The sequence below is a fragment of the Cyphomyrmex costatus genome, unplaced genomic scaffold (assembly GCF_001594065.2).
Source record: "Cyphomyrmex costatus isolate MS0001 unplaced genomic scaffold, Ccosl1.0 scaffold245, whole genome shotgun sequence".
In the NCBI taxonomy this organism is placed as follows: domain Eukaryota; kingdom Metazoa; phylum Arthropoda; class Insecta; order Hymenoptera; family Formicidae; genus Cyphomyrmex; species Cyphomyrmex costatus.
This window is the reverse complement of record NW_017276532.1, coordinates 428,719-441,962: the sequence shown is the minus strand read 5'-3', so window position 1 is coordinate 441,962 and position 13,244 is coordinate 428,719. Positions and strand designations below refer to the sequence as shown.

The window sequence follows — 13,244 nt, the reverse complement described above, 5'->3', positions numbered from 1 at the left end:
AATACGCGCGAGAAAACCCGGCTCTTTGTCTCCTCGAGTCAAATGGTGCGCGCGGCCTAACCTCGTCGTGTCGTTCAACTGTCAGCGCGCGACGGACAACACGGAGTAGTGACGGTGAAAAACGGTTTTGTCCTGTGTGCTTATACCTAAAATACCAAGAGAGAGTTGGCCTCTCGATCGTCGTCGTTGTTAACGAATCGAAACTTGCAGTGATTCGCGATATCGCGATCGAAAAAGTGTTAACGGAATCGCCGCCGTCGGCCGCCGCGCCGTGGACTCGGAAATCATTCACCGACGGCGACGGACGCGCGACAACACGTTCGACTTTTCAAAACTCCTCGCCGCGCAGCGTGGACTTGGGTCGCGTTGACCGGCCGCCGACGGACAACACGGAGTCGACTGGCAAGTAAGGAATACGAGAGAGAAGAAGACCAGGGAAGACGGTGGCCGTCGCTCGCGTGCCCGCAATAATGCCGCACGTGAGCAGTAGCGGCGGCGGCGACGATCTCGGCAGCGAAGACGAGGTCAAGGTCTTCAAGGATGAGGGCGAGGAGGAGAAGAGGTCCTCGGAGAACCTCACCGAGGACAAGAGCGACCTCATTGACCTCACGGAGTCCGAGGTGCGGATCATACATTTTCCTTCCACTCCATTTATCGTTGTGTTTTCGTCGCCGTTCGTTTCGTGTTTCGCGATCTATACACATCCTTCCACAAATGTCTCGCAAGGACGCAGGTATTAAGTGCGTGCATGTGTGTTGCAGGAAAAGGGCGCGCTCGCCGGAGGGACCTACGCGACGACGGGAAAAACGTCGGCGAGATCCGACCTCAGTCCCGTTTTCGGTGAGTCTTCATTTCTTTTTTTTTTTCTTTCTCTCCCTCTGACGGACACACTTTCCGGAGTTTATTTATTTAGGCCTTTCACCGAGAATCATATGTTTTCAGAAGTACTGTAAACCGGGGAGGGAAAAATCAGGGAAGAGACTGGGAATTTTGCAAAATTTTCTGGAAAAAAGATTACAAAATTCTTGTCTTTTAAACTCTGATCATATATTCAATGGAATATTTTACCTACCGTTACGTTGACAATGTCAACGTCGGTGGTAATTAACATTTCTATGTTAAATTGTTCCCTGCACGAAATATTCGACGGTTCCCAAATCAGAACGAAAAGCTTCGAGGTACGACTGAAAACGGCAGGGAAAATCGTGACGTCTCCTCGGGAAATCGGGAGGAAAATTCTGAAGCTTTAGAGTGGGAGAAATTTGTGACACGAATGGTATTTTCTACGTCATTCTTATCGCTCTTATTCAGCCTTCGGGTTTCGGTATTTTCCGTCTAGTTATGTCCCCTCGCGAAAACGTGGAAAAGGTGACGATAGTTTGCTTTCCGTCACGGAGAGTCGATCCTCGATATTTCCCGGACGGCGACGGTGGGAAATCATATCGACGCCAATTTCGTCGCGTGAGTTTAATTATTCGTTAGCCTCCCCTGTATTCCTACCAAGTCAACGACGGGATCGATACATCATTCCGTTGCGTCGTGGTAAACAGCTGGCTGAAGGTCTATTTGAACGGAAGTAATGCGTAAGAGCGCTCCTGTTACAAGGTGTAATGTAATTTTAATTTTACAACGCGTCGTATTACAAAACACCGTCGAGTTTTCGTTTCTCCAAAGACTCCTGTTTCTCTCTCTCTCTCTCTCCAAATATGTATATAATCGACGCGTTGTGTATAGAAATGTGCTCCAACTTCAAACTGTACGTTTATCGATTATCCACACATCGCGCGTTAAAAGTAATTCCTTGTTAAAGTATGTTCTATAATTGCGTAAGAGAGCGTAGCGAGCGGTTGTAATTGTAAGAATTAATCAGTGACAGTCAAATACGAGAAGAATATTCGGCTATGATTGGTCAATTCTTAACAACCACTTTCAACTACGCTTACGCAATTATAGAATGGGCTTAAGGGCCTTCAACAATGGAGGGTAATAGGGCCATGGTACACAAAAATACTCAAGCGGTAAAACGTAAGCAGTAAGTGAATTAACCAATCACGGTGGTGGCTGTAAAGCCATGGCGTAAGCAACAACAAATCCAACATGTTGATTTACTTGCTGCTTAAGTTTTTTTTTTTTCCTATATCGTGTTCTTTATGGTGTAGAAATTTTAAATCGTAAGAAATCTCACCGATTACGATTTAGGTCCGTTTTCTTCCAACTTAACGGCTCACTCACTTGATAATATTTATACCACGGCCGGGTAAGTAAATGTTGACGACGTGAGAGTATCATAGTTGGCAGCAGCAATTGATTGCGGAGCACGAGGGAATTAAATAATAAACTATCAACGACTCTTGGCGCGGCGTGACATTTCCTAATAGCGTCCGCGTCTGCAATGAGCTTAGGCTCGATATCGGCGTCATAACGCCACACCAGGTATCTTGCGCCGCCTCGCACGCTTAGATTAACGTCATTTGAAATCGATCGCGGCACGATAAGTGCCTACTCTCGTAGCCGCTTTCACGGTCCGATGATAATCGCGGCTGTGTGTGCGCGCGCGCGCTCGCTCGCTCGCTCGCTCTGTGCCGGCTAGGGAAAATATGTGACTCGGATTCCCGGCGTATGGCTGTGTCCACACGGCGCTCCTATTAATTTCCTCGCCATTACGCCGCATTACGTTGCAGCACGTCGTCGTCACCGTTCGAAAGGTTCTTCTCCGTCGTCGCCGTTGTCGTCGGCAGCAGCAGCGACGGTGGCCTTATTGCCCACACTCTCCCGTCGCAATAATCGCGAACGCCGGAGGCGTCGACGGCGACACTTAGACAATTCTATACGCGTGAGAGAAAGTGAGAGAGAGAAAGAGATATGTGCCTTACGTTGCTCTTATTGGCACAACGTCAATAAAAGCTACTTTGTAAGCCGTCTCGAATCGCGTTCTCTTTCCTTCTTTTAAAGGTCATCGCCTAAACACGGCCGATTGTTGCGCGAGCGATGATTATATAGAGACGTATTAGACGAGTTTGGTAGCACTTCGTGGAAACGCGCTCCTTACACAAATCTAACCACCGGCCAATTTAATACTAGTCGATTTATTACTAAAGGCAGCAATTAATTACTTATTTGGACTACTAAAAGTGCTGAATGACAGTGCTTTTTTGATACTTAAAATAAGTAATTAATCACTGTCCTTCGTTCTATTGGCCAGTATTACATTTTTCTGAGAGATTGTAAATCCAAGTGTGTAAAAAGTGACTACAATGTATGTGTACGATTAGTTTTCCGTGTAAAAATGACACTGGAGCCGGCTATTTATAGTTGATTTTTATATTCGAGACTGTCTTAAGTATAATCTTAAGGTATCATGAACCAATTAGAGAGCATTAGCATCTTAAGACGGTTTTAAAATAAGAACGGACTAAATACCTGTCTATATCACATGTTTAAGGGCCGGTTGTTCCATTTTCGGATAAAATATGTGGTAATTTATCTACTGGATAAGCAAAAGTACAAAAAAGTAAGAGCTTAAAAGAAGTAAGAGAGTAAGATAATGAGCTGAAGTTTACTGAGAGGAGGAAAAACCCAACCTAAATGTGTAAATTTATTTTTGTATGTGGTATAACAAAATGTTATTTTTATTATACGGAAATTTAATCACACTGTTTTTTTCCCACATAGATTTGCAGTGCGATTCATAGAATACACATATCAAGTTTATCATGCATATACAACAAACATTTATATTTATCTTGATCTTATTTTGGTTTATATCGTTGGCGATTATTTCATTGTCTGGAAATTAAATATTTATGCACATATTGGAATGCACATATCAGGCTGTAATCGATTTGGATTCTTTAGAAAACGGTCTTTCGAAGAATAGAAACGTAATACTAATCGCTGGTTGTTGATGCAATCCTTGTATAAAGATGAATGACGGCCGTGAAACGGACGCGATAACATCGCTAAACGCCTAGCAAAAAAATTCAGCTAACGTAAACAATGCAGTGAACTCAAACGTGCAACGTGTACACTCCCATAATACTCTTTAAAAAAAAAAGGAATCAAGGCTACGAATGTGGTTACGTTTCTTGAAACCTCGCTTCTCAATATTATCTACAGATCTCTGCAATTAGCGTAATCAAAACCTGAGGCTACGTTTTCAATGAATTGTATTAAAATTATTTTGCTCCGAGTACTAGAAGTTAAAAGATTTAGAATTAGTGTTCACAGCAAAATATTCACGATTATAATTTAACCCTTCGTCTGTAAAGAATTGGAAAAAAATGTATCGTTTTACATCTCTGTTTTGGATTCTAAACAGTTTTTTTCAATTCCGATATATTTTTTTCTTTTATATAGCAAAAGATACATGTTTTTTATAATAGCAGAATACTAAGGGAAACTGACTATTGAAATTTGACCGTTCTTTAAAAGACCCAGCACGATGCAGGCAAAAGGTTAACGATCGTTTTTTATGACGTATAGAATTTTAGATCAGTTTTTCGAGGAACTTGGGATTATTATTTTTTCAAATTGCTGTCTCTTTTTTATACTTCAGGAGAAAACAACTTGCCCAAAATGTTGCCTCAATGTCTTCCTCATTTTTTAAAAGTTCAAAGGTCGAGTCTACTCCATTTTTTTCAATAATAAAAAAAGAAATCGGGAGTTTACAAGTAACAGATTCGTTCGGAACAAATCGCTTCGACGTGTCAGTAACGTATACAATGAAGTTCGTGCCTTCCGTTCCCGTGACCAGTTCTTTCTCTTTGTCACTGACAAATCGATGTCACGCTACCGTGCACGCTGTCATGCTGTTGCCAAAACATTTTAATGAGTTAACGCGGCCGTACGTCTCCGTATCTTGTATTCGAGATGTTACAGACACGATTACGGTATTATCTGGAGAGCGTGATTATTCCGAGAGGTCGTCTCGGCTCTTAAAAAATACCTCGCGCTTTATCGCTTATGCAATTGCACCGCCGCCGCACGAAATTTCCGTAAATCATTTTTTTTATAATCGCAAATTCGATTTTCAGTTTCTTGTCATTCTCGCCTGTTACGTGTTAATTTAAATGTATAAATCATATTTTTCGAAATATATATGAATACACTTGTATGATCGCATCTAAGATATACACGTGTCGCCCGATAGAATCTTACAGTATTTTTGAGTACGGTGAGTTGGAGCCTAACCCAGGTTGAATTAATGATGTCACATGCTCTACTTTGGTTTGCGATTGGACGAGGTCATGGTTCCTTCGGGTTAATCGACCTGAGTTGAGTTCAAACCCACTGCACTCGAAAACGCTATTACAGTTTCCATTGATTAGATTTCGTTGTCGCACCACGGATCACTCTTGTTTTATGTATGTATACCTATACGGGACTATGCGTGAATTATTGAGGAGAGAGAGTGAGAGAGAGAGTGGAAAGGATTCGTTGCACTCACCGTCACAGAAAACGTGTAAAACGTTACGTCGGGATCCGTTGTAATCGCTTAAGTGGTTAATTATGGCTCTTCAAGGAAGGCCGCGCGCGAGGCTCAAGCGGAATTAATCTTGGCATCGGCCGACTTCAGTAGAGCCGCTTCACGTGTTTTTTTTTTTGTCGCTTGTCCGCATGAAAACTAGTTATTCAGATATGCCGAGAAAGTCGAGATTGTATGTAACACGTCACGTTCTGACATCACTTTTAACCAAACATCACTCTTCGAGTTGATATATCGTACATACACGTGAATCAATGGTGAAGCACAATGTATATGATGCTCATATTGAAACTTGTTTTCCATCATCCGTATAATTTCTGTGCTTGTAATTGAAAAACAAAATAATAGCACAAACTTGGGCGTAGAAGAACTCGCTATTTTTTATATCGTAATTTTTTTAATTACGTGTTATCAGGAACATATATAAAGTATGTATGTTTAACTCGAATACTTAATTAATATTATCATTATTATTAACATAATATTATTATCATTAACGTATCATAAAATAACGTAATATTCAATATTTTGTTAGTATTTATTTCATTGTCAACTTGGCATTTCTGTATGCCATACCGCGTTAATTATCCATCGACCATCGATAAGAAAAATTTATCTGGATCCATAGGGAGGGTAAATATGACTTTACCAATCTTCTCGTTACATTTAATTAAAATGCTGCCCCATTAAAACCATTCGATTTGTTTTACGTGTATGGTATATAATTATTATATATATATATATATATGTGTGTGTGTGTGTGTGTAATTATTGCAAATTCTTATCACTTGGAGCAAAGTAATTATCAACATTTTTTTTATCTGCCTACAAAGTATTGCGTTTCACGGAAATCGACGATTTACGTGTCGGTCGGGATAAAAATCGATGTGTGTGGTACAAAATATATACAAAATAAAATCTTGTATATATCTATGCGAACGAGGACGATAGTGATCGAACGACTAGACCACTAGAGCTTTTACTACAAGTTTGACTTCGCAAGTGAGCGTAAACGTACATATATGTGTTGTAACGTACATACAACCTATTCGCGCTGCGATAGTTCGAGCTTGTACGATCAAAATATTTTGCGAACTTTGTTTTTCGTTAATTTTATTATTGCAAAAATTAACGATGATATATATGGTGAAAGTATAATTCTGACAAGAGCACGTACAGGAAAATATCATTTTATTGTTAAGAAAATTATACTCAATTTATATTCTTTCTTTTAAGTAACGGTTATCTTTAATGAAGAATGTTTTCTTGATAATAATCTAAACTATACACTCTGAAAAAGAGCCTGCATTAATTAGAATTCTCGTTAAAAAGAAATAAATTTGAGAATTTTCTGGTTGAAAGTCGATTATAATTCTAGTTGAGATAATTTTTTCCTAATGTACTTATTACAAATTAAAAGTAAAGAATTTATTTTTTTTTTAATATTTATCAAATAACTGATTTTATATAAACAAATTGAAATTTGTTTTAATTTAATTATCTTGATTAAAATATTAAACTTACTAGGATTCAGATATATTTTAAATAAATTTGATTGTCGTGATGAGAATAATATAGATTCGTGAATACATAAACATTTGAAATACTTGAAACAAATAATTATAACTTGTGTATAGTATATATATATTTTTTTCTGAGTGTGTACTTGTCTCTTGTATCTATTTTAATTGTAAATTTTTATAAAAGAGTTATTCTAATAAGAGATTAATTTTTGCACAAAGTATTTATAAAGAATAGTTATTATTTTTTCTCTCGGCCCCATTTTTGAGTAATCAAATCTAGTTATCCTATATTTTATAAAACGTTTGAAATATGAAATAAACTCTTAGCACTGCGTGCGCCCACTGTTGTCGGTGTAACATACGCACGGTATCTACGTTTGCACGCGATTTCATCCGGCGGTATGCATGTACGTGGGCACTCGCGAAAACGCGCGCCTTTCGATACACATACTTTTGTCGCTGCTCGGAAACCGCCTCCGCGCGCGTTCAGATTGCACCTCGGACTTTGCGGATATACGATGCGCAATGCATCGTGCGGCGTGCTTCGAAGATCGAGAGAGAGAGAGAGAGAGAGAAAAAAGAAGCGAGAGACAGTAGTGGTGAGAGAGGGGAGAGTTAGAAACGATGTGTCTCGTTGTGCGAAGTAATTGACGAGTTCGCGTGTAGGCGGTCGGGCGCCTAGATCGCCTCGAGCACACCATAGGCTTATCTTCAGAAACGAAAAACGGAACGAAACGAATATAACCCCGACGGGCGAGCGCGAAATCGCGAAGGAGAGAAGAGGCGAGGGAAACGAGACGTTGCGAGAGCGAGAGAATAAGAGAGAATCACAGCGCGAAGAGAGGAGAGACCCCGCTGCTGCCGCTGCTGCATCACCCTGAACTTGCCCGAATACCTTCCCTCCGAACCGTACGATGTGTATCCGCTCACCAATGCACATGGCACCCAATCCCTCCTCCCTCCCTCCCTCCCTCTTTCTCTCTCTCTCTCTCTCTCTCTCTCTCTCTTTCTTTCTCGTTGTCCGTGGCATCCCGCTACAGCTCTCTCGCTCTCGTTCCTTTGGTATCCTTCCTTTTCTCTCCTCTTCGTCTCTTCTCGGAGCTAACCCACCCATTTCTTACGCTCTGCACCATATACCGGGTATATCCAAATATCTGCAAGTTATCTGGAAGTTCCAACGATAATAAGATAATAAAAGTCTCGATAGAAAGAAAAACTGAAGAAAAGTATGTTACGTTTCGATGAATCGTGCGTATCGTAAATTATGCTTCCTATAACTTGTTCAACGCAATGATGAACACAAAATGAAAATCCCCGGCGCTTCCTGCAACATCCTTCATTCTCTTTACGCAAATCAAGCAACTCTTCGTGTATTTCGTGAGTCGTACAAAAGTGAGTTAAACTGAGATTAATTAATCTATCATTGGTAGAAACGCGCTGCACTCTTTCTCTCGCAAATAACTGATACAGCGTGAATTCAGCGTAAAATCTGAATAAATAAAACGATACATATATCGTCGGTACACCCGATATGTAAGCACAGACACACACTGGCCACAGTCAGCATTATACATCCTACCCTGACTCGCCTTTACCTACCTACCTACCTACCTACCTGTTCGCTAACGAGCCTACCTGCCGGACTTCTTGCATTCGGAAAGGTTGCTCGTGAGAGAGGGAGAGAGAAGAGTGAAAGGAGAGAAAGAGAAGGAAGGCAAGGCTCCGTCAATTCGCCGCCCATGGTGCCTATCCTCATGGGTTCGGCAACTACACCCCGCGGTGGTGCTTGCGTCTTTTCCTTTATAAATGGTTAAACAAATTCCTCTTGCGAAACGCCTTTCCCAGAAACAAGATATACGTGCGCCATGAACAGAAGTGTGACACTCGGAAAATATGTTTGTCCCATTAAAACTATCATAGATTTCATGGACGTAAGTGGAGGTCAGAATTGTATAGCTTAAAAAAAAGAAGAAAAATGATTCTAGTCACACGCGCGCGTTTTCTGAAGAAACGTAAACATTCTTGAAACTATTCTAATATAAAATTGAAAGTATTGCGTATCTTAAGTGTTTTGATTTTCTAACATAAAATAGACATTCATTACATCTGTTATATTTTTTATCTAGACACCAAAATGAATAGAGAAATTAAATTGCAATCGATGCGACACCAATAAGCAGCGTGTCGGATCTTATGGCTCTCTCGTGGCTTTTCACATTTTGTCGTATATATATCTTATCGCTCGGCAAATTATCGATTTCTATTTCCGATTTCGATGTCTGCGAAATTGATGGACGTGACACCAAGCGATTCATGTCGTGAATTTTTGACGGACTTGTACAGAGATACCGGTTCCTGACCTACGACACGTAGATTACTGCGCGTGGAAGTTTAATTCATGCTGTCACGCAATGTTACGCACAAAGTTTTTTTATCGAATAAACTTGCGATAGCGAGACTCCCTTCGCGTATTGTATGTATTTGGTGGAAATTAATAAGCGGTTGTTCCGCAAAAGTGAAAGCGGGTCAAGGAGATTGTCAAATATTGATGCCAAAATATTGAACGTCTTTAAAATTGACGTGCACTAATTGGATTTGTAAAAAATTGAATAGAAACGATTAAAAGGAAAGAATGTTATTCGTCCAATAATATTCTTTTTTTTTTTTTTTTCAAATCTGACGCGATATGACAAGAAATAAAATATACGTATATATATGAATGATTATAATGTGAGCTTTTACGAATCTAAACTCTATTGAACGCGGATTAATCGCGTTCAATCAACATAGATAATAGGATAAATTCTATCGAGCACACACACACACACATAAAGCGTATACTTTTATATCATTTGATCTTTGTAGTAATCGATATTCACATAAACAGTTACATGAAAATGTAATTTTCTTAATCGGAGATCTATCGATCTCAAACACGAGATTGGAAGAACTCCGTTTTGTAAAGTTCTTTTTTTCTTAAATATTCTATTATTATAGTTATTTCATAGTTTTCATTGAATGAAAGTTACAGAAAAACAGATTGGAAATTTTGTACTGTTGCATGTAGTAATATAAGTAATAAACAGTGAATATGCCAACGAGAGTGTTACTTTCGATATCCATTTAAAGCGTGATGTTTGCATTGCGTGAACACAAACACGCAAATACCTTGTTCGCGCGCGCGAGAGGAGTAAACCGCCGTTTAATAAAATAGCGTGATCCTGGTGACGCATGCTATCGTATATAAACGCGCTGAAATGTTCGCCTACAGAGTACTTTGACGAGATTAATGCAGGTAAATGCAAACGACTCATTTATCGCGCTTCGCTCCGGGCGAGATTAATAATCTTGCGGATTCAGTTAACACACTGCAAAGTTTGATCTTGCGAATATAATTAACAGTGTGCAGAATTAGATATGCATTTTATTAATTTTTTGTATTTATTTAAAAACGCTATGGACTTTTAAATATTGAATAATAAATTTTTTTTTCTTCGAATTTCACATACCGTAAAAGTATAAGTAATTTTTTTCTGCTAATATTTCATCCTTGAGATGGAAGTTCCTTTTAAAAATCCAAACACGAGCTGGCTTTCCTCTCTGCGCTAATGAGGATTAACATAAGCTCGCACATTCTCGTTTTTGAAAATTTTGCGCTTCGTCCCTTAAAATACATTTTCGACGCGACGCTCTAACGAAGATCGCGCGGATCCCGAAAAACCCGGCTGGCAAAAGAATGAAAAAGCGGACGCATGTTAATAAGCTGTGCTCGTCCAAAATACCGGTTTTCCTTTCGAGACTCGCACGGTTACGATTCAGGTTTGTCCGCCCGTTTCCAAGCTCAGTCGAACCGATTTTCGTCAAACGAAGTCGTTGGACCGTACAACACTCGAGTCAATTAACGCCAAGAGACAGCCGTTGTTATCGTTATCGCTGTTATTATCATCGTCGTCGTCGTCGTCGTCATCAAATTGTTGTCGAACCTTGAGCTTGTATCTCACTTGAAAAGAGGAATGAGGAAACGAGAATTGAGAAAAAAAAGAAACGAAGAAATACGTGTATTTAATTAATCTGCGTGACTTTTAATTATTTTTGTGAATGAAACGAAAATTACAAGGTAGTTACGATTAAAGTGATGTTTGTAAACTTTCCTGAGAGATAATCAGAAATTTTAACCTCGAATGATATTTTTCAAAATTTATAGAAATGAAGGAAATAATTAGGAGATTAATCGTTAATTAGAATACGTGGAGAAACGGAGAATCAGATTAGATTGAAAAGAGAGAAAAAAAAAGCGAGAGTAGTTCATGTAATAAGAGAACAAGGATGAGCGATATAGAGAGAGGAAAGAGATGATAAAAATTAAACGCGAGGGAGAAAAGATTAGGAAATGAAAAGAAGAAAAAAAAGGATTGTTCATTTGTGTCTGTATGAGGAGAATAGTACGAGTAAAAATAACAAAGAAAACAAACGGGAAGAAAAGCGAGCGGAGAAGTGAGACGGAGAGACCTAGGAAACGAGAAGAAAGTATAGCGAGGTAAACGGATTGGAAGGAGACGGAGAAAAAGGAAGATGTGGTAAACGAGGAGGCGCAGGTTGTCCGTGTGAGTCGAAGGTTAGCAATCTGCGTAGTGTTTTACGACAACTATAAATATGGCCGTAAAGCTCTTTGTTTAGAGCAGCTAGTTCGGCTTTCGAAACTCGACTGCCCTTACTCGCCACCGGTCGCGTCGTCGTCGCGTCGCAGCTCGTACTAGAAGCTATTTAGGCTCTCGAGAGTGAACGACTTGTGCATCGCTTTGTTTTGCACGCTATTGGTCATTTGGTTTGTCGGGGCCCTCGATACACATATGGAATAGCCGATAAAAAATTTATAACTCGGCGTAATTGTTTGCGAAAAACACCATCGTTGTTGTTTTCATCATGATTGCGCGTCCGACAGGCATCCGAAAGATCGGCTTTGATAGTAGATATTTTGCACGTGAAAATATCTGTCGAAGGATTTAATTAACAAAAAAACAAAAAAAAAGAAAGGCTTATGACAACGGTGGCATCTGCTAACCATATGCTGAGGCGACCGGGGACTGGGATAGCAGGCTGTCACGCTAATGTCAGGTTAAGCGGTGAGAATGATTTACAAGCGACGAGTTTCGAAGATATGCACGTACAGTATTTCGAGATAAAGAGAAAAAAAAAATGGAAGAGAAGTAGTATTCCTTACTGTTTACGATTCTCTTCGCTATGCACGCTTTGGGTCTCTTGCTCATTTAATTATAATTACCTTCGGTTGACCGACGCATTGACCGCACGGTAAATATTACACGAACCGAACCGCTGGAACGATCGGTTTCCATTTGAAAGATTTCCACTATTGCGTAATTAGCGTCTCGCGTGACCGCGCAATCGTCGTGCTAAAAGGAAGAATATGTTATAAATTCGAAAATGTGAAATTTTTCCGAAGATCTCATAGAGTCAGATGCTGTCTAAGTAGACCATAAGGGTTGACGTAATAATATTCCATCTTTAAAAAATCAATGCTTGAATATTATTGAAAAATGTGAAAAACTTTTCGAACTTGTATTTAAAGTAGCTGCGTTAATATTCCTATAATTATATTACAATTACCAGTTAAATAAAAATGGCTACAGAAAATACATTTTGAATATTCGCTTAATGATCTTATGATGGATCATCAGAATGACTTTATGTGGGACTATAGATTGTTATCACGATTATTATTAATTAATCTATGAAAGGAATTTCACTAATCTCGTTCCAGCCAATCGGTGAACGTGAAATGATGGGGATGGAGAGAGAGAAAGAAGTCGGAATAGCAAGGAGGGCCGATCAATCGGCTTCGTGATATCCGCCGGTGAACTAACTAAGGCTAAATAAGGTAGCTGGTCGGTCTCCGTAAATAATTGTATCTCGTAAAGCGACTAGGTAACTAAGGATTTATATGGGCGTTGCCGACAGGACTGACACTTGCTACTTGGGTACACGACGGCGTATAACAGCCTCCACTCCCTCTCCACCTCTTTCCTTGTCTTCTTTTCTTACTGTGCGTCTTCTCTTCTTGTTTCCCTAACGTCCTTCCTCCGCATCGTTCCTTTCTTTCGACGAACGTAACCTGCAAGTACCATAGTGGCGCACACGTGGCAAGAAGGCAGTCGTCGAGGGGACCGTGCCTCTCCTCTACCTCCTCTCTGGTGGTCAATGTATCGGACGCGGGGACC

General features: G+C 39.9%; 1 protein-coding gene across 1 annotated transcript in view; it reads left to right on the top strand.

Annotated features, from left to right (window-relative positions):
- The first annotated feature begins 470 nt into the window (after positions 1-470).
- The window catches only part of LOC108774334 (protein pangolin, isoforms A/H/I/S), a 33,992-nt gene continuing 21,218 nt past the window's right edge, over positions 471-13,244 (top strand). The window contains exons 1-2 of the mRNA XM_018540409.1: positions 471-620; positions 762-840. Coding sequence (XP_018395911.1) covers positions 471-620; positions 762-840 — 229 coding nt within the window. The remainder of the gene's footprint in view (positions 621-761; positions 841-13,244) is intronic.